The sequence below is a fragment of the Triturus cristatus genome, chromosome 6 (assembly GCF_964204655.1).
Source record: "Triturus cristatus chromosome 6, aTriCri1.1, whole genome shotgun sequence".
NCBI lineage: Eukaryota > Metazoa > Chordata > Amphibia > Caudata > Salamandridae > Triturus > Triturus cristatus.
This window is the reverse complement of record NC_140589.1, coordinates 63,375,634-63,394,924: the sequence shown is the minus strand read 5'-3', so window position 1 is coordinate 63,394,924 and position 19,291 is coordinate 63,375,634. Positions and strand designations below refer to the sequence as shown.

At 46.4% G+C, this 19,291-nt stretch overlaps 1 protein-coding gene across 1 annotated transcript in view; it reads left to right on the top strand.

The window, feature by feature from the left end:
• DNAH8 (dynein axonemal heavy chain 8) overlaps nucleotides 1-19,291 on the top strand; it is a 13,985,216-nt gene that overhangs the window by 992,892 nt on the left and 12,973,033 nt on the right. Inside the window, exon 9 of the mRNA XM_085610239.1 lies at nucleotides 12,051-12,164. Coding sequence (XP_085466365.1) covers nucleotides 12,051-12,164 — 114 coding nt within the window. The remainder of the gene's footprint in view (nucleotides 1-12,050; nucleotides 12,165-19,291) is intronic.

The window sequence follows — 19,291 nt, the reverse complement described above, 5'->3', positions numbered from 1 at the left end:
CTTTTTGGTGCACTCACTAAACCAATGTGAGTTGGACTTACAATAGTTGCACCATGGTTTCTTTTGGCCATCTTTCTTTTTATCCTTTTTGGAACCACCCTCCCCCTGAGCCTTTTGGGGGCCTGGTGAAGACTTCTGGTCTTTTTGTTTCTGCTCATTACCCTTCTGGTCTGCCTTTTTCTGATCACCGCCCTGGTTCTGGTTTTTCTGCTTAACTCTAGTCCTGACCCATCTATCTGCCTTCTTTCCCAATTCTTGGGGAGAAGTCAGATCAGAATCAATCAGGTGTTGATGCAATAGCTGGTTTTGACAGTTGTTAAGTATTTGCTCTCTCATGATCAAATTATACAATCCTGTATAGTCCTTAACCTTACTTCCCATTAGCCAGCCTTCCAGAGCCTTAGTGGCACAATCTACAAAGTCAGTCCAGTCCTGAGTCTGTGTCTTCTGGGTATCCCTGAACAACAACCTGTATTGTTCAGTGGTTAGGCCAAACCCATCAATCAGAGCACTCTTCAGGACAGTGTAATTATCTGCATCCTCATCACTAACTGTGAGGAGCTTGTCTCTTCCTTTCTCAGAGAAGGAGAGCCACAAGATAGCTGCCCACTGACTTTGGGGTACCTGCTGTACTTTGCAAGCTCTCTCCAAAGCAGTTATCCATTTGTGGATGTCATCCCCACACTTGTAGGGAGGGACAATCTTGCTCAGGTTTCTATTATCATAGTGCCTGTCTCTATCTCTAGGAATGTTGCTGCCACCAGTGGGTTCTAACCCACTTAACTTTTGTTCTCTAGCCAGAGCAAGCTTCTCTTTGGCAAGGGCAAGTTCTTCCCTCTGAATCCTCAGATTAGCCTCCCTCATTCTGGCTGCATGCTCCTTTCTCTCAGGTGAAGTCATTCCCCTGTGAGAGGAAGCATTAGAGATGCTAGAGACATGGGAGTGGATGGATTCCCTTGAAGGGGATCTGTCCCTCCTGCTTCTCTGTGTAAGCCTACTTGTGGGTCTGTATGGGGGGACCCCATGCAAACTCCCATGTAAACTTAGGTTAGCCTGGCTAAGTCTTCCTACTTGGCCCTGGCTGTCTACCTCTCCATCTGAAGCCCCATCTGACTCCTCTGTGGTGGGTAGACCCTCCTCTGTGCCTAGGGCACCTGCCTGAGATGCCCTAAGAGCATCATACTCCTCTAGGAGTTGTCTTAACTGAAGGAGGGTAGGGTTTGCACCCTGTTTTATTCCTCTGGAGGTACACAAGTGTCTCATCTCCTGGAATGTTAAGGTATCATATCTAGAGGGGATCTTTTGCAGACCTGATCCTCCTGAGAGAGCATCTACTTGATCTCCTCTCAGAGACATGATCTAGTGAGGGTGTGGTGTGTGCACCTACCTACACTAGTTGTATCTACTAAACCTCTCTAGTAGTTGTAGTCAGGGTGTGTTACTCCCTTCAACCTACAACTACAAAGTCCAGTAGGACTTAAGTATAATAATCTATGTTATATGTACCTAGACAATATCTGTGTGATCTTTCAATTCAGTATCTCAAGATTACAATGGTATTACAACAGCAAGCTCAGATCCCAACCGCTGCTCACCAATGTGAGAAGTTGGCCTGATGTATGATGTCACTAGTTATAGTGTACACCTTATATCAGTCCAAATACCCTTATGGTGATTGGTTGTAAAGTCAACCTTATAGACCAGCTATCCTAGTGGTAGCATGGACAAGAGCAGTCTTAGGCTAAACTCTGAATGGCATGTGAAGCCAGCTGTGATACCATATATAATCCCTTGAATACCAAATGAAAGGACACCACAACAGATATATATATAAAATAAAGTGTATTTATTCTAAGCAAACCCTCAGCACTCTTTATGAGATTAGAGGTAAGTACAACACAGTCTTATTTATGCATACATTAAGTCACACAGGTAAGTAATACAGTTAGGCCCTAGGGGCCACGCAAACCATATACTAAGTAAGTGGTATAAGGACCACTGTCACGGAAATAGAATAGGCCTAGGCCTAGGGAATCGCTGGGGCTACACTACACTAGCGTTAGTTAGGAAGTGGGAGGCCCACGGGATTCGTGTGCAGAGTGGAAACACTCACGCGTAATGCGTAAAAGTCAATAGCAATAGTACAGTTTAGAAAACGGTAGATTTAGGACACTTCCGGAGTAGCTAGGAAGTTGAGACTTGAAAACTAGACACTAGGATAGTCACTATCCTGATGAGCACCGGAGTACCCAAGTTACCTAGCCCACAGGCTGCGGGTGCATAGGGGTGAAGATGCGTCGTTTTCGTCGTCGACTCCTATGGATGCCTGAAGAAAGATGCTGACAGGCAGTCAGTGAAGAGTGTCCGGTGGATCCCAAGGCTGGGATCAAGAAGAAAGGAAACCTGCAAGCAGAAGGGACAGAGTCAAGGTCACTAGCCAGTGACCACGTGGAACCAGGAAGGAACCAGGCGATGTCGTGAAGATTGCAGGTGAAGGTGAAGCTTGTCGCTGCAGCCAGGAGGACCAGGAAGCGTCGAGGACGACCAGGACCAGGAGGCGAGCTGTCCCACGAAGGCTCTTGCTGTCGGCGGCGTCGAAGTTGGACTAGGACCCACCAAGCCTTGGCAAGCGGAACCCACGAAGAACGAAGGACTTGCTTCTGGTGCAGACCAGGAAGGTCTGGGGTGCTTCTTCTTTGCAGAGAAGCGGGAGCCAGTCTGAAGGAGCCAAACCAGCGCAGAAGATTTCAGGGTGCGTCGTCACAGAGGCCACTAGCCAGCGGGCAAGCAACCGGACAGACGCGGCAAGCAGGAAAATGCTGAAGGGCCCCACGCAGGACTCGTGGAGTGTGGGGGGCTGATCTTCGGTGCAGATGGTGCTTGGGGTTGGGGCTTCTCAATCCCCGGTGCACCACTTCGAGGGTACCTCAGAAGCTGCGCTGTAAGTTACTAGCCACTTTTTCCAGGTAGCCGGTCCCACGTCGCTCGTCGCCTCCACGGATCTCAGCTCTGCTGCATATGTGGATGAGGGTCGGAGAAGTCTGGAAGTCAAGGCTCTGGTCGGGCTCTGCAGTCGGTTTCTCGTAGAACGGTCGCAAAGCAAAGGGTAGTCTCTTGATGGTGCCTGTTTGCACAGGGTAGCCACTCCTTGGCTACAAGGGAGATTCTTCAGTCTTCTTCTTTCGTCGAATGTCGAAGGTCCAGAGTTTCTGTTCAGTTTTGCAGGTTCAGGATAATCTAAAGTCTTGAGGCCCAACTCCCACTCTTATACTAATCTGGGGGGCTGGGATACCTGCTAGGTCACGCCTTATGGGTGGGACCTGGGAGGGGGTGGTTACACCCACTTCCCTTTGTCCAGTTTCGCGCCAGAGCTGGGGCTGGAGTGCCCCAGCGCCGGTTTGAACTGGACTATGCAAGGAACACCTTGTGTGCCCCAGGCATGTCTCATTCCTTTCAGCCCACCCTGCCCCAATACACTAAAGGCTGTCTGGGGAGGTGCTAGCACCTCCCCAAGCAGGAAACCTATTGTCCAGGCCTCCCTGGCTGGGATCACTCCCAGCTGCAGGAGGTCAGACTTGTGTCGTGGCAGCAGCATCCATTTTGTGATGCTGAGGCTTTGGTCAGAGGCTAACAGTTGAAGTATGATTTTAACATGTCTTTCCCTCTAGAAGGGGGGAATAATATTCTCATGTCCAGAAATGGCATGGGGGTATTATTCCACAGTGTTAGACACCTTACACGACATGTTTCGATAAAGCCAAACCATAGTTACCATAACCGTCTAAGATTATAAGGCACTTTAAGAGTATATGGTAGGCTATATCATAGAACAGCTATAAGGACAAGGTTCCGAAAGCTGCAGACAGGCTCAGCTCATGCTAGAGCACCATCTCACATGTTACCAAGCACTCTGCCTCCAGGATTGTCAAGGCCTGCCATAGGAGTGACTGATAGGTACACATGTGTCTATATGTAAGTTAGGTATAGGAATACTACACCTAAGCAAGGGGTGATTACACGACCTTGCCCCAGCTGAGTGATCAGCCAGTTGTGTCAAAATGGAAGGCCAGGCCAGGGGTGGCATAATACATGCTGCAGCCCCTGGTAGGCCTAGGGTACACCTATGCCCTGGGTACCTAGGGTACACTGTACAGGGGCCAATAAGGTGATCCTATCCAAATGGGTTATGCACCTAAAGTACATAGTATTAATTTAGAGAGAGAACAGCAGGGCTGTGGGTCTGATTAGCAGGCCCACAGCCACATCTAAGTCGAAAACCAGTAAAGCAAAAGCAAAAAGTGGGGGTGAACATAGAAAGCAGACCCTACTCTCCTACAACACCAAAGAGCTATTCAGCATCGTGAAAGAACTCTCCAACCCCAGCTCCAACACCAACGACATCCCGCCATCTCAAGACCTGTGCGACTACCTGGCCACCTTCTGCCACTGCAAGATCACCGACATCCATGACAGCTTCAACTCCGACCCCCCCGCACCCACCACCGAGTCGACCACCCCTGCGACTACCACTCGCACCAGTCGCCTGACCGTCTGGTCCAGCGTCAGCGACGAAGACACCATCAAAACCATGAACTCCATCCACTCCGGATCCCCATCGGACCCCTGCCCTCACCATGTCTTCAACAAAGCCAGCGCAACCATCGCGCCCCACCTCCAGAAAACAATCAACTGTTCCTTCGAGACAGCAACCTTCCCAGAAAGCTGGAAGCACTCCGAGATCAACGCCATACTGAAGAAGCCCAAGGCGGACCCCAAGGACCTCAAGAACTTCTGGCCCATCTCCCTGCTCCCTTTCCCGGCAAAAGTGACCGAGAAGATTGTCAACAAACAGCTGACCCGCTACCTCGAAGTTAACAACATCCTGGACCCTTCCCAATCCGGTTTTCGCAGCAACCACAGCACCGAGACCGCCCTCATCGCCGCCACTGACGACATCCGGACCCTGATGGACAAAGGAGAAACAGCCGCCCTCATCCTCCTGGACCTATCAGCAGCCTTTGACACGGTCTGCCACCGCACCCTATCAGCACACCTCCATGACGCCGGTATCCAATAGAAGGCCCTGGCCTGGACCACATCCTTCCTCTCCGGCAGAACCCAGAGCATCCGCCTCCCACCCTTCCGCTCCAAAACCACCGAGATCATCTGCAGCGTCCCACAGGGATCCTCCCTCAGCCCGACGCCGTTCAATATCTACATGGCCCCCCTCGCCCACGTCGCATGACAACACAACCTCAACATCATCTCCTACGCCGACGACACCCAGCTGATCATATCCCTCACCGAAGATCCACACACCGCCAAAGCTAACCTCCACAGAGGAATGAAGGCCGTAGCCGACTGGATGAAGGACAGCAGACTGAAGCTGAACTCAGACAAGACGGAGGTCCTCATTCTCGGACCCACCCCATCAGCCTGGGACGACTCTTGGTGGCCCACGTCACTAGGCACAGCCCCGGAACACACGGACCACGCACGCAACCTGGGGTCATCCTCGACTCCACTCTCTCCATGACCAGGCAAGTCAATGCCGTCTCCGCGTCCTGCTTCAACACCCTCCGTATGCTCCGCAGGATCTTCAAATGGATCCCCCTCGACACGAGAAAAAACGTTACCCAGGCCCTCATCACCAACAGACTCGACTACGGGAACGCCCTCTACTCAGGAACTACAAACAAGCTCCTGAGACGACTCCAACGCATCCAGAACGCCTCGGCCCGACTCATCCTCGACGTCCCCCGCCGCAGCCACATCACACTCCACCTGAGAGGCCTGCACTGGCTCCCCGTCAACAAAAGGATCACCTTCAAGCTCCTGATCCACGCACACAAAGCACTGCACAACACCGGACCCACCTACCTCAACAACCGACTCAGCTTCCACACCCCCAGCCGAAGCCTCCGCTCAGCCAACCCCGCCCTCGCCACAGTCCCCCGCATCCGAAAAACCACCGCCGGCGGCAGATCCTTCTCCTACCTCGCCGCCAAGACATGGAACACTCTCCCCACCATCCTACGACAGACCCAGGACCTGCTGGCCTTCAAAAGACTCCTCAAGACCTGGCTCTTCGACCAGTAGCACCCCCCCTCTCCAGCGCCTTGAGATCCTCTCGGGTATGTAGCGCGCTTTACAAATGCAGTGATTGATTGATTATCGCAGCAGCGAAAAAGATACATGCAGTCTCCTCTTCATCGTCAGTTTCTCCAGACAAGCAGAGTAGAGCTCAAGAGGAGGGTAAATCGGCAGTTAAAAAACTAAAGAGAGGCAGCACTGGTGGGTTGGATGGTATACCCAACACGTTTTATAAAATTATTTCCGATGAACTCATGCCTGTGTTGGCTAAGCTGATGGGCGAAATATTTTCAGAGGACTTGCTGAGTCTGAAGTCCTGGGACAAAGCGGCAGTTAGCCTAATCCTGAAACGTAATAAAGACCCTAAAACTTGCGAGTCATATAGACAAATCTCATTGTTAGATTGTGATTATAAAAGTCATGCACAAATTCTAGCAAGGAGATTGTAGCGAGTAATTGGTTCCCTGGTTCGGAATGGTCAGAAGGGCTTTATTAAAGGCAGTCAGTTGCATGATTTAACACATAATTTGATAGGCGCATTCCATTTGGCTACTCTGGACAACTTACCTTTATCAGTTTTTACATTTAACGCTGCAAAGGCCTTTGATAGAGTAAGCTAGTCTTTCTTACTTTATATCATCCATAAATTTGGTCTGGGTGAGAATTTTGCTAAAGCTATTAGCGCCATATATAGGATTCCTACAGAGAGGATATAAGTTAATTGGACCCTCAACAAGGTAATTAAGATAGAGCTAGGGGCAAGACAGGGGTGTCCCTTATCTCCTCTGCTTTTTGATTTATATATCGAAACTTTAGTGTGCAAAATCAGGGCAAGTCAAAATATCCTGCCATTTGAGTGGAATTGGTGGGTGAAAATAGTGGCATTATATGCTGATGATTTGGTGGTATTTACAAGGGGCTTTGCTCGTCCCTCTCCTGTACTAGAGCAAATTCTAATTGATTTTGGGGAGGTTGCCGGATATCAAATCAACCCACAAAAAACTGAGATCATGTTATGTAATACTCAATTAAATAACCCCCTTAGAAAACAAGAGATAAGATTCCTTGGGATACAGCTTACTGAAGACCTTGCTAAGATGTCCCAGGTCAATTTCTTTTTTTTGGACATCTTTTTATTAACATTTTGCTCAAATGACCACAGACAATCATGATTACGACAGTATGTGCCCAGTTGCCAATACATTCTGACCACATTTGAATCCCAGTGGGACAGAAGGTCATTAACAGCATTCTTTTCACTAGGTATAGACCAGTTCAATGTGCACTCAGAGCTGGTAAAACCCTCTGCAGTAAAGACTTAGCTTCTTTGTCTCCTGTCAATGACTTTATGGTTGACAGTCTCCAAAACCCAACCCCAGTCTATATTTACGCCATGGAGACCATATTTTCTCCCACTTTTTGCTACATCCTCTTCCTTTATACACCGTCTTTTCTGCCCTCTGGCACCAGTCCATGTCGCGTTTCCACTCTCTCAGTGAGGGCAGCAAGGGTGACCCCCACCTCTGTGCAATGTTCCTTTTAGCGATGCCGGCTGCCAGGGCCAGCCAGATTCCCGTGTACCTGGACCAATCGGAATCTCCTTTGATCATCAGGAGCAGCCATTTTGCATCCATAGGGACACTCTCCCCTGAGACTCTGGACAGTATATTGTAACTTCTCACCAATAGATAACTATCTTCGGGCACTCCCATAATATGTGAAAAAATTTACCTTCCTGCTGACAGCCCCTAATGCAGAGCGCTGTGTGTGTTTTACTCCAGGTGTACAAATGCTTGCGCGGGTAGTATGTGAGATGCAGAATCTTAAGTTGCACTAGCCTAAATCACGTCCGTATTGCTACCTCCCGCAGACTTTGCATTGCCTCCTGCCAATCTGTGTCGTCTAAGTTTCCCAGGTCCTTATTCCATGCCGCCCGCAACGTCACGAGGGGGTCTGGCATGTTATTGATTAACTTATGGTATACTGTGGAAGTGGGCTTTTCCCCAATGGGGTCGAGGAGTAGCTGGTCCTCTAGCGGCGAGTAGTCCAGAAGAGAGGTGCCTTGTTGGATGTGTCCCAGGTCAGTTTCGACAACAAAATGAGGGAGACTAGAGCTTTGTGGGGGGTGTCTTCCGCTCTATATGATTGGTAGATGTAATTTGGTGCAAATGTCAATTTCACCAAAACTTACCTTATTTTTAATACGATCCTGCTACCATTTAATATAAAAGCTATAAAAACTCTGCAAGGAGAAATTACAATTTGTATTTAGTCTTGTTAGGGAGTGTGGATCACCTGGAAGAAACTTCGAAGATCTAAATCCAAGAGATGCATTGCAGGGCCCGATTTTCGTTTAAACTGCCAGGCCTTCCAGCTTAAAAATATAAGATCAATCCTGTTTAACGTTGCTTGACTCTCTCCTTGTTTACAAGCAATGACAAAGAACTTACCTTTGGGTGGCGATTTCTTTCTTTTAAAATTTGTTCACCCAAAATATTTTAATAAATAAATAAAGATATTAAAACGGACAAGTGCGCTCTGCTACCAGATCCGAAGAACTTTGAGGATACCCTATAACAGTAGCGGTGCAGTGTCGGTGCACCTATTTGAAATTCCTCAGGGACTCCCAGCTGCCTGCAGGATAAACTGGCTGTCTCACCAATGGAAGCAGGAATAAATAAATGGGGGCAATTACTGCAGGATAACAAATTAGTCTCTTGGGAGACCTTAAACAGTATCACGAACCAAAGTCTATCCAAGTTTAAATTTGATCAATTTTCAAGCTGGGCGTGAAGCTTAGGTAAAGGAAACGCAGAATGGGAAAATAAACTGACGGGACCCCTTCATTAACGTAAAGAAGTTTCCAAGTGGTACTGGATGCTGGTAAAGGGGGAAGATATGGTGTTAGCACCACCGGAGGAGACCTGGGAGAGAGACCTGCCGACGATAGATGTAACATATCTATGGCAAGTATAACTTTATGGTTTGTTGTAAAAGCTGCACCTCCCAGAAGAAATAATATTTTTACAGTTCACAGAGCATATTGAACCCCAAAAAGACTATCAAAACTGGGAGGCAAAGGAACTAAAGCTTGCCTAAAGTGTACCATGGGGAATGCAGACTATGGCCATATGTTTTGGCAGTGTCCTCAGATCCAGGTCTTCTGGCAAGATGTTGGTAAGGCTATCTCAGAAATTTTAGGAAAAGAGATTGAGGTAAGCCTTGTTTTGGTTATTTTTGGGGTCCTGCCAAGAGAGGGACAACAACTTTAACTTATGAAACGGCATGCACAACTGCAATTTGTCTTAATATTATTGGCAAGAAGGGAAATCTGCTTGAAATGGGAATCCCCCTCACCACCAGATTATCTGGGTTGGGTCAGGTCTGTAAATAGAGTAAATAGCTGAGATTGTAACTGTCTATCTACAAAAAAAAAGAGCAGGAATATGGGTGGTTTGGGAAGAGTGGGTAAAAAAAATAAACATAAGATAATATCTACTAAAGGTCCAACGATTATGAAATAAGTAAAACTATGGCAGGGAGGAGGAGTCATTCCCATGTTGATAAAAATCCCCCATTTGCTGGTTCATTTGAGACTGGCGCTTTAGGAATTTCAGAGATGGTTGGAATCCCCTGAGTCTTTAAGATCTTCTCTCAGTGGAAATTCCTTTGAGCTCATACCTAAAAAAATAATAATAAGATGCCACACTTTTGAGGAAGTAGTCATGTGCCTGGGTCGCACCCTGCATCTCATTGGTCAGGGGTGTCCCCCTCTTGATGTCCAGAAACTCCAAAAAGGAGGACTGTCCTGCTGGAATCCTGATCTGCAATCAAGGGTCTGCCTGGTGAAAACTGCTCCTGTTGTACTATCTGGTACTACAGCTCTGAGGAATTTGCCTTACTTCAATAAGGAGGAAGGAGTGGATTCCCTGCAACTATAAGGTTAACAGAACTTAACTGACCCTTCTCAAGCCAGAGTCTACCTCCTGGAGTGCCTTCAGTGGACTTTTAAGGGGTTAACAAGGTGCATTATGGGAAGCGTTATCCCGGCCTGTCAAGGACCATCTAGGAGATTCCAAACCCTTGGATTTGTGTTTTGTACCCTTGGAACCTACAAGGAGACCTTCTGGAAAGACCTCCAGAAGTTTGGGAAAGTTTTGTGAACTTTTAGAAAAAAGCTCCATAAAGTGACAGACCCGGTCGTGAGGGCCAAGTCGGCACAAAGTCGGCCTCCTTCAATAGAGGCCCGGCCCAGATTCCGGGTTCGTCCCGCTGAAGAGCTCGGAAGTCCGACTTCCAGGATTTGACCAGGAGCTCCCTGAAAGTCGAGCCCCAGAACCCTCACTGATTCCGGCCTGGTGAAGAGTAGTAAGGGCCCTCAGAAGAAAAAACTCCGGAAACGTTTTTAAGTGTGAAGGTAAAATTTTGACCAGGGCTTCCCGCTTAGTGTATCCAAACAGGGCTCCATCGTGGTTAGCCTTAATCTTTGACTTTGTCACAGTCGAGCATGACCAGATGTCCCAGAGTGGTCCTATTAGTTTCTAAGCACTAGAAAGCGTTTATTCTTTAAAAATGTATATCTCCGGTTCCATATATTATATTGTGGTTGTTTTGGTGTAATTTAAAAGATAAAAATATTTCCTATTTTTATAAATTGATGTGAGATTTTTATTGTGTGTTGTGTCTTATTTACTGTATTGGTTTTTTTAAATGCTTTACATGCCTGTCTTCTAAGTTAAGCCTTATGGCTCTGTGTCAGCTACCAAGGGTTGAGCAAGGGACTAATTTGCAGAGACTCGTTTTATGAACCAGTTCAGTGTCAGTGACCTTGATACTGGTGGTAGGTGCATACTTACCACCAGCAATAAACCACCTTCCAACAGTCCTGAAGGACTTTCTCGTTAGAAATGCGTTCATTTCCGCCTCCACGGATGGCATTGTTGGGCATCTATTCAAAGGTAAGGAATCTGCTTCTAGAAGTCTGAGTGAGATCAACAAGTTACTGCAGATTCATTGCCAACCCACCCATCCTCCCTGTTCTGCGAATGGATATCTAGGGACATGGCTGACCCCTTTCAGGGCCCTAGTTTTGACACACCGGTGGTCAGTGTTCTTCATAGCTCCACACACTGGCGTGGAAGCCGTTTAAAGAAACTGACCTCAGTGCGCCTGGGCGGCGCCTGTATAGGTACTGCACTGTCCATGCTGGTGAAGACGACACAGACGATGGAGGAGGAGCCTACTCACACCATCTACTGGAACACATGGGTACTGTTCATGAAAACGTTTGGAGATCCAGTGTGACGCCTTGGGGAAATTCAAACGTAAGGAATCTGCAGCTAGATATATTCTCTACTAGATTTAATGACTGCTGATGTTGGATTACATTACTTTTAATACTTTTGTTTTCATGTCGATTGATTTTATTTGATGATTTGCAATCAATTTGACTAATTGTGCAAAAAAAAGATTTTGAACTTTGAAAGAAGTTTGAGGGAGTCCTATGTCAAAGTTACATTTTTATTTATTTTCGAAAAAGAAAATCCCAGAGCAGAATTGTATTTTTGAGAAGAAAAACAAAATGCCCCCGTTCATGGTAGATTCCTTCCATGGCGAGCTGGTATTTAGCACTTTTCAGTGCCTCTTACTGCCAGGTTTTTCCTTTCAGTGACGGGCATTGAAAAACAGCCAAGCCGTTTGACCATGGCAGAGACTGAATAGTTTGTGCCGTTGTCAAACTATGCTCTCCCCGCATTCAAATCAGGTGGGCACATCATAGTCTTGTCAAAAAGGCAACTCTGTTGACATAGGCTTCCCTCTACCCTAAGATCTAAATCAGACCCTCCATTTGCTTTGTGATGATAAACAAGGTGTTATTTTGTAACTATTGGAAAGTAAAAACATTCGAAGTGAAACTTTTTTTTGAGATGTATGTAATATACTACATTCCCTTTTAGAAGTGGAAAGAACTAGATGCCAGAATCACAGATGCAGCAAATGAATCAAAAGATAATGTCAAATTTTTGTCCACCCTTGAAAAAGTTTGCCAGCCACTGTATACCTGTGATCTGGTAAGTAGATTTCGGAGTGATTTAAGAACCTCAAGCAGATAATTAATATGGGGTATTATATTTGTATAATCATTGCAATAAATGCCAGCAATGCACTTCTAGTTCTAGTATAAACACATGCACTATAAAAGCAATTTGCTGAGAATTGATATGATGTTGACTATCCTTTTGGCGAGTAGCTGGTAATTTTCTAACCTCCTTGTAAAGTCACTTTTGTTACCATAATTAAATCTGCTTGTTTTTGTCTGTGCTAAATACATTTTGTTCAGCATTATTAGTGGTTGATGATCATGAACTGGAACTCTTCAGACCCGTTATAGTACAACATTGTCTTATCTGATTTTGCCAAAAGGGAACATTTCACAAATAGTTTTCCATCTCGCAGCAATGATCCCAGCGATTTTCAAATACATCTACCATTGTTTATAATTTATTTTGTCAAGTTTTGATTCAAAGCACGTGGTCTTATGCTTTGCAGTTGAAGAGACAAGATCATAGTATTTAGCGCCCTTGCTTATAACCAGCAAATCTCTAATGTTAAGCTCACTGCATAGACTTGCTTTAATATAAGTAGAGAGACTTGCAACACCTGCCTCCTACATGCCACTATTTCTGATACTGGCGTGCAAATATACACAAGAATCCCATCTTTCCTTTAGAAAATTACTGAATTACTATATATCTCCAGGAACTCAGAAAATACTGGACTATTTTTTACCAGTTTTATACCATTTTGAATTTGAATTGCAGTGTAAAAAAATCGATTTTCGGAAGCCCATTTCTTGGCTGTTTTTTCAGCACTGGTTCAATTCTGATAATTTCACATTTAAATTTCGTAAATATGACGACTTTAACACGTGAACATTGATGGCTTAATTAAAAGAGACAGTAGTATGTATGTAGTATAAGCTTTATTCGATATAAAAATATCATAAAAGCAGTACATTTCCAAATAAAACACATTTACAAGGATAAAATTGTTTAAAAAGTTATTAAATCATCATCTAACACAGCTTATACAGTGCATTTTTCAATACAGATTTTAGTTCGTAGTTTAATTGTGTTGTTTTATTATATATATATATTTTTTTTTTAAAAAGACCTTAAGAAGATTGAATATAAAATGTGTGGACTGGAACCCTGCATACGAAAGGGACCCCGTCCTTAGACCTTAACTAAGAGGGTACTGGTCACAATCATTGTCTGCACCGATTAGACAAGGGGGTTTCCTAGCCTGTATCTTACTTCTGATTAGCCAGGCAGATCCCAGGAATTTGGCCACCCCGCATATCAAGGTAAGGGAAGAGGTATCTGTGCAAAGGATGCGGAGAGCATTACGATGGCACATTAGGCCCAATAGTTTGCAGACCGGTTTTAGCCACCTATTTCTAGGGAGCCTATACGCCAGGCAGGCAAACAGAAGATGTGCCGTCGACTCGTTATGATAAGCACAGCCCGGGCAGGGTGAAGGTGTCGTAGTTGGCCCTTTCCAGCGTGAGACAAAGCTGTTGGTCGGAAGAGTCCCGAATCTCAGCTTCATGTATAGTACCCTGTGTCTAGGGATCTGGATAAAGTCCAGATAGGGTTCCAATGAGCAGATGTATTTGTGTTGGAAGAAACCCTCCGCCAATTTCCCCAGTCTAGGATTTTGAATAACCTGTGACTGTACCCATTCCCAGTAAAAAAAATGTATAACCTGTTTTGTGGGTGGAGTCTGGGAACGCCAGGCCTCATTTAGGCCAATGGCAGATAAAAGTTTTCGGAGGTCTGGTAGCCATTTTATCTTGCTCCCAGAGTCCGCTGCAACAAGTTCATCAAAGGCTGCCGCATAATGGGACAGTTCGGCAGTCCTTTTAATACGGGCCCAAAACAAAAGAGGGCGCAGACGTGCTATGTCTTGGAATGAGTGTCTCCCTAAATCAAAAAATAGAGGCTTCAGAGGCGTCGAAGACGGTAAGGAGAGCATATCTCTCATAAACTTGTTTTCCGACGTGACAAGATCACTCACATTCTGAAAGCCCCAAAGCTCAGAGCCATACAGGGCCGATGAAAGTGCTTTGCCGGCATAAACCATAAGCACAGGGGCCACAGGCCTACACTCAGTAAGACGCTGTTCTCTTAAAATGGCGCCGGATGTCCTCTTATGGTTTAAGAGCATCTTGGCGAGGTGAGGACCCCATTTCATATCTTTAGCGAGGGAAATTCCCAAATAATCAAAACCCTCCACATTGTCCAGCGGGACAGCATCCAGAGTGAAGTGGTTTTTGAAGCGTTTGGACGGGTTAATGCACATGGTCTTAGTTTTGGTGGTATTAACAGTCATACCATGCGAATCACAAAAAGTGCCAAAGTTATTCAAAAGTTTCTGAAGACCCCCCGGGGATTTTGAGATCAGGAGAGTGTCATCTGCAAACAGGAGGGTCGGGATCTTCTCCCCGGCCAGTGATGGAGCATCGGCTGGGTCCTGGCGTAAAAAATCAACCACCCCGTTGATGTATAGAGAAAACAGGGTGGGTGCCAGTACACATCCCTGACGAACTCCCCTGTTCACAGCGATTCTCTCGGTCAATTGCCCTTGAGACCCCCATCTTATTTTGGCATAGTTGCCATGATGTAGGCGCTGGATGATGTCAAGGACCAAAGGGGGAGCGCCAAGTCGTTTTAGGGTAAGCCAAAGGTTCCCCCGGGGCACTAAATCAAAAGCGGTCTTCAGATCTATGAAAGCAAGGTACAAACTGCCCCTTCCCAGAAGCACTGTCTTCCAATAGATCATGAAAAATCTGAAGACCTGATCGATTGTTCCCACCTTGGTCCTAAAGCCAGCTTGAAAATGGGACAGGATGTGATTGTCTTCCATCCAAGTTCCCATCCTGGTTAATAAGACCCTGCCAACCACTTTCTGAATCACGTCGATTAAACTAATCGGTCGGTAGTTGGCAGGGTCTTCCCTGTTCCCCTTTTTAAAAATAGGGACCACCTCGGCACCCTTCCAGGAGTCCGGCACAGGTGATCCTCTTGCTATCAAATTCAGGGTCAGAAGAATAAAAACTGCCCAGATCTCAGGAAAATGCAAAAGCAGATCACCAGGAAGTCCATCTGGACCCGCCGCCTTGCCTGGGGCTATACTCTTAATTGCTATCATCACCTCACTTAAGGCAAAGGGATCCAGATGGTGGCCAGAAGCGCTAGTGGGGGATGGGTAAGACATATCAGGGGAAGAGGGCGAGTTAACATCATCAGAGTACAGTTTGGAAAAGTGAAGCAACCATTGGCTGGCAGTTATATGGTTGGACATTGGGGGGTAGGTACTACTGGCCCTCTTATTGATGAGGTCCCAAAAGCCTTTCGAATCTTTTTTGTTAGATGCATGTTTTAGTTTGTCCCAATGGGCCTCATCCCAACTTTTCTTAGCCTCCCTCTGGGCCTCTGAGTACTCCTTCCTAGCTCTAGAGACTGCCAAGGGATCTTTTTTCCTGACTCTAGAATGAGTGCCGCCCTTTTTTCCTTGCATTTGGTAGAGTACCAAGGGTTCCCGGACTTTACCTGTGGGCCTCCGGTGCTAGTGTTGCCGCTAATGATAAAAAAGGCACTCAAATTAGAGATAAAATCTTGATAGGTCTTGTAAAAATTAGATTGAGCCGGGGCAGATTTTGCATAGTTTGTGAATTTGCTAATCCCATCTTCTAGGATGCCCTTTATACTTGCCAATTTGTGTTCCTGGATAGCAACTTTCTGCCATTTAAGGCGTCTACAGCAGTTGGTGGGGATGACTTCTCTAGAGGACAGAATCGGTCGGCTACTTGCATCAGCACCAGATGCTTGCCAGACATTATTTAGTGCTAAGCATAAAGGATTATGGTCACTGTCTGTGTAAGATTTAACTTCCATATCTAGTAAATCGCGCCATAACCTGACATCCATAAGCATGTAGTCAATCCTAGATGGAGAACAAATCCTATTAAAAGTAGGAGCCCCATGAAGATCTGAAATAGATCTTCCATTTACAGCTCTAAGGTTAAACTCTTGTACAAGGGCATTTAATTGAATGACCCTCTGGGACCACTTCCTAATAGGGGGTAGGGCGAGGGCAGGGATATTCCATTTAGCATCTACTTCGACAGTGGCAAGAAAGTCCTCCTCGCAAAGCGGTTCAAAAGTACAATTTAAGTCTCCCCCTATAATAATATAGGAAGACGGCGAAACGCCAGAGAGCATACTTTCCAGCGTTGATATAGTTATGGATCCCAGGGCATCCTTGGAGCCCCTAGCGTAGATGTTAAAAAGATCCAGTGTAGGTTTATTGGGCGCTCCACCTACTTTTAAGTGCAAGATGTCATGAGAAGTACAGTTTTGGGAAGAAATTGACCAATTCAGGGAGGTACTGACCCATATGTGGAGACCTCCAGAGGGGCGTCCCTTTCTTGATCTAATAGCCGGACAGAAATAGGTATGTTATGGAAACTTCTAAAGCGCACAATTACCCAGGGGTGTTCTGGCGCTGCGCTGTGGTGTTACTGTGTACAAGAGGAGCAGAGGAGACAAAGCGTATGAGATTTTTCAGTTTTATTGGAAGCAATGCAAGTTGAAAAAAGTGGACATTTTAAACTCAGGGGCTTGGATGGAAACCCTTACGTGAGGCAAGATTCACCCAGGGCAAGTGCATCTCAGAGAAAATGTGTCTGGACTAGTCAAAGATAAGAAAAATCCATGGGTGATTAGAACAGTGGTACGAAGAAGAGCATACAAGTAAAATCCCTTGTTAGAGTAAAACAACTTTTACTTGAAGGCAGATAATGGCTCTGGTGTCTTTGTGCACTGAACAAATTGAGACAAATCGGATGAATCTATATCCACCTCATTATAAGTGTCCAAATTCACACCTATTATGCATGTATTCTGAAATCCACACCTCGAAAGGATATAAATATTTTGAATTTTATTGCATTTCCAATAGTCATAAGCACTGAATATTCCCGCCCATGTGCGGGGACCCCGCAAATAATAAAAATTATATATGAAGAACATATATATACAGCTCTGTATATGTATAAACATATATCATTTTTCCCAAGCAAATGCAGCCCCCATAGAAGGCTAAACAATGTAGACACAAATATCCAATAATGCACCATAGGTATAAAAATACACCTAAATTTCCTTTTTTTTTTTTTAAATGAGGTAACAAACTCATGATAAAGGAAAAAAGAACACTGTGCAAAACACAGATCCACCAAACATTGTTAGCCTGAAGGCTGCATTGCAATACAATACCATAGAGACTGAAAAGCCTTGTACAGGTAAAAACTGGCACCGTGCCTTTAAGGCAGCCCTGACTCCAATATCCCATCATGCCTCAGGGGTGACAGTTGGGTCAGTTGTTCTTTCCGGCTCCTTCAGTCAGGACCCTGGAATTCAGCTCTCATCTTTTTTGACTTTTCAGTCAAGAATTGTTACTTTTCTAGTAATTGTTTGGGCTTCCTCTGGTAAAGTCTGTCAGGAAAGCGTATACCTGTGTTTTCTGACTAAATTCAACAACTTTTTCTGTCAGGAAAATGCCTTCTTTATTCATGCCGTGATCATCCTGTGGCAAAAAGAAGGCCTCTTCAGACACACACGAGGTGTGTATCGTCTGCCTACCAGATTCTCACTCTCCTGCATCCTGTCGTCACTGCAAGGACCTTTCAAAGAGGACTTTCAAGAGAGAGAGAGAATTAGGCTTTGTGCCCTTTCGGAGCGGTCGACATCGAAGCAGCTGGTCTCTGTCTGTTCTCCATCGGCGTCGGGCTCGGCGTCGAAGACTCCAGCGGCGGGATCGTCGCTGAGAGGTGAGGAGTCCAGGGGGAGTCATGCTTCCAAACGAAAGTCCACGTCGACGCTCGATCCGGCGGCGAAGCGCATTTGTTCGTCGTCTGCAACTTCGACGTCAAGAAAACATCCTTCAACGACGAAGGAGGCTCATCGCCGATCAACGTCGAGAAAACATCGTTCGACATCAAGACATCACTCAACGTCAAAATCGACACCAAGAGAGAAGTCAACGTCGCAGGTAGAGCACAGGCGTTCGACGTCGAAATCTACATTGACGTCGAGGCACAGATCGGTGTCAAAAGATGCTGCAAGGTCTTCGACGTCGAGACCTGATTCGCCGTCAAGGGAAAGACGATCCTCTTCGAAGGTGCGGACGATGTCGAGGCAGAGATCATCATCGCAACATTCGACGTCGAGGCGGGTGCCTCCGTCGGAGTCGACGTCGAGGCGGGTGCCTCCGTCGGAGTAGACGTCGAGGCGGGTGCCTCCGTCGGAGTCGGCGTCGAGGCAGGTGCCTCCGTCGAAGTCGACGTCGAGGCAGGAGCCTCCGTCGTCTAAGGTCTCCAGACCTTCGGAGAAGATGGTGACGTCGAGGCGAGATTCCCCGTTGGGTTCTAGACCTCCGTCCAGGACAAGCCCTCCGTCGACGACAAGGCTCTCGACGTCGAGGCAGGACACATCGCCGGTGATCCATTCAGCGTCGCAGTCCAGGTCTCCGGTGATAGGCCTATCACCGTCGAGACGGTCCCCCGAGGTGGGATACCAGGAGACTTCACACATTCGTCTGACTCTTAAGAAAGTATCAAGGCGCAAATCTCCTCATAGGGTGATATATACCACATCGGAGCACGATTCATCGCGTCCGATCTCAATTTCACCCTCAGCCTCTCAAGGCTCAAGATCTGAATCACCGGAGGTGTTGGGTCTCTCTCCAGCTCCTCCAGTGGAGCATACATCTCAAGACGAGGGCCATGCTCCACCTCAGAGCCCCGTCAGGAAAATGCCTCCGAACACTTCAATGATTCAGGCAGTTAAGGATTCCTTAACAAGACTAAGGACTCTGGATCAAACATCACGACCAGCAAGATCCCATTCTCGAGGAAGAGAATTGCAAAGGCGCTCACGCTCGCCCAGAAGGCGATCCAGGTCTACCTCTCATAGGAGAGAGTCAATCAGATCGGGGAGAAGGCGACGGAGGTCTCCTTCATCTTCCTTGTCAAGCCGTTCGTCCAGAAGGGATTACTCACCCACACTCACAGATACTCCACCATCTAGAGTGTCGCCAGTGGACGACATCACCACTTTTCAACATGTGTTGT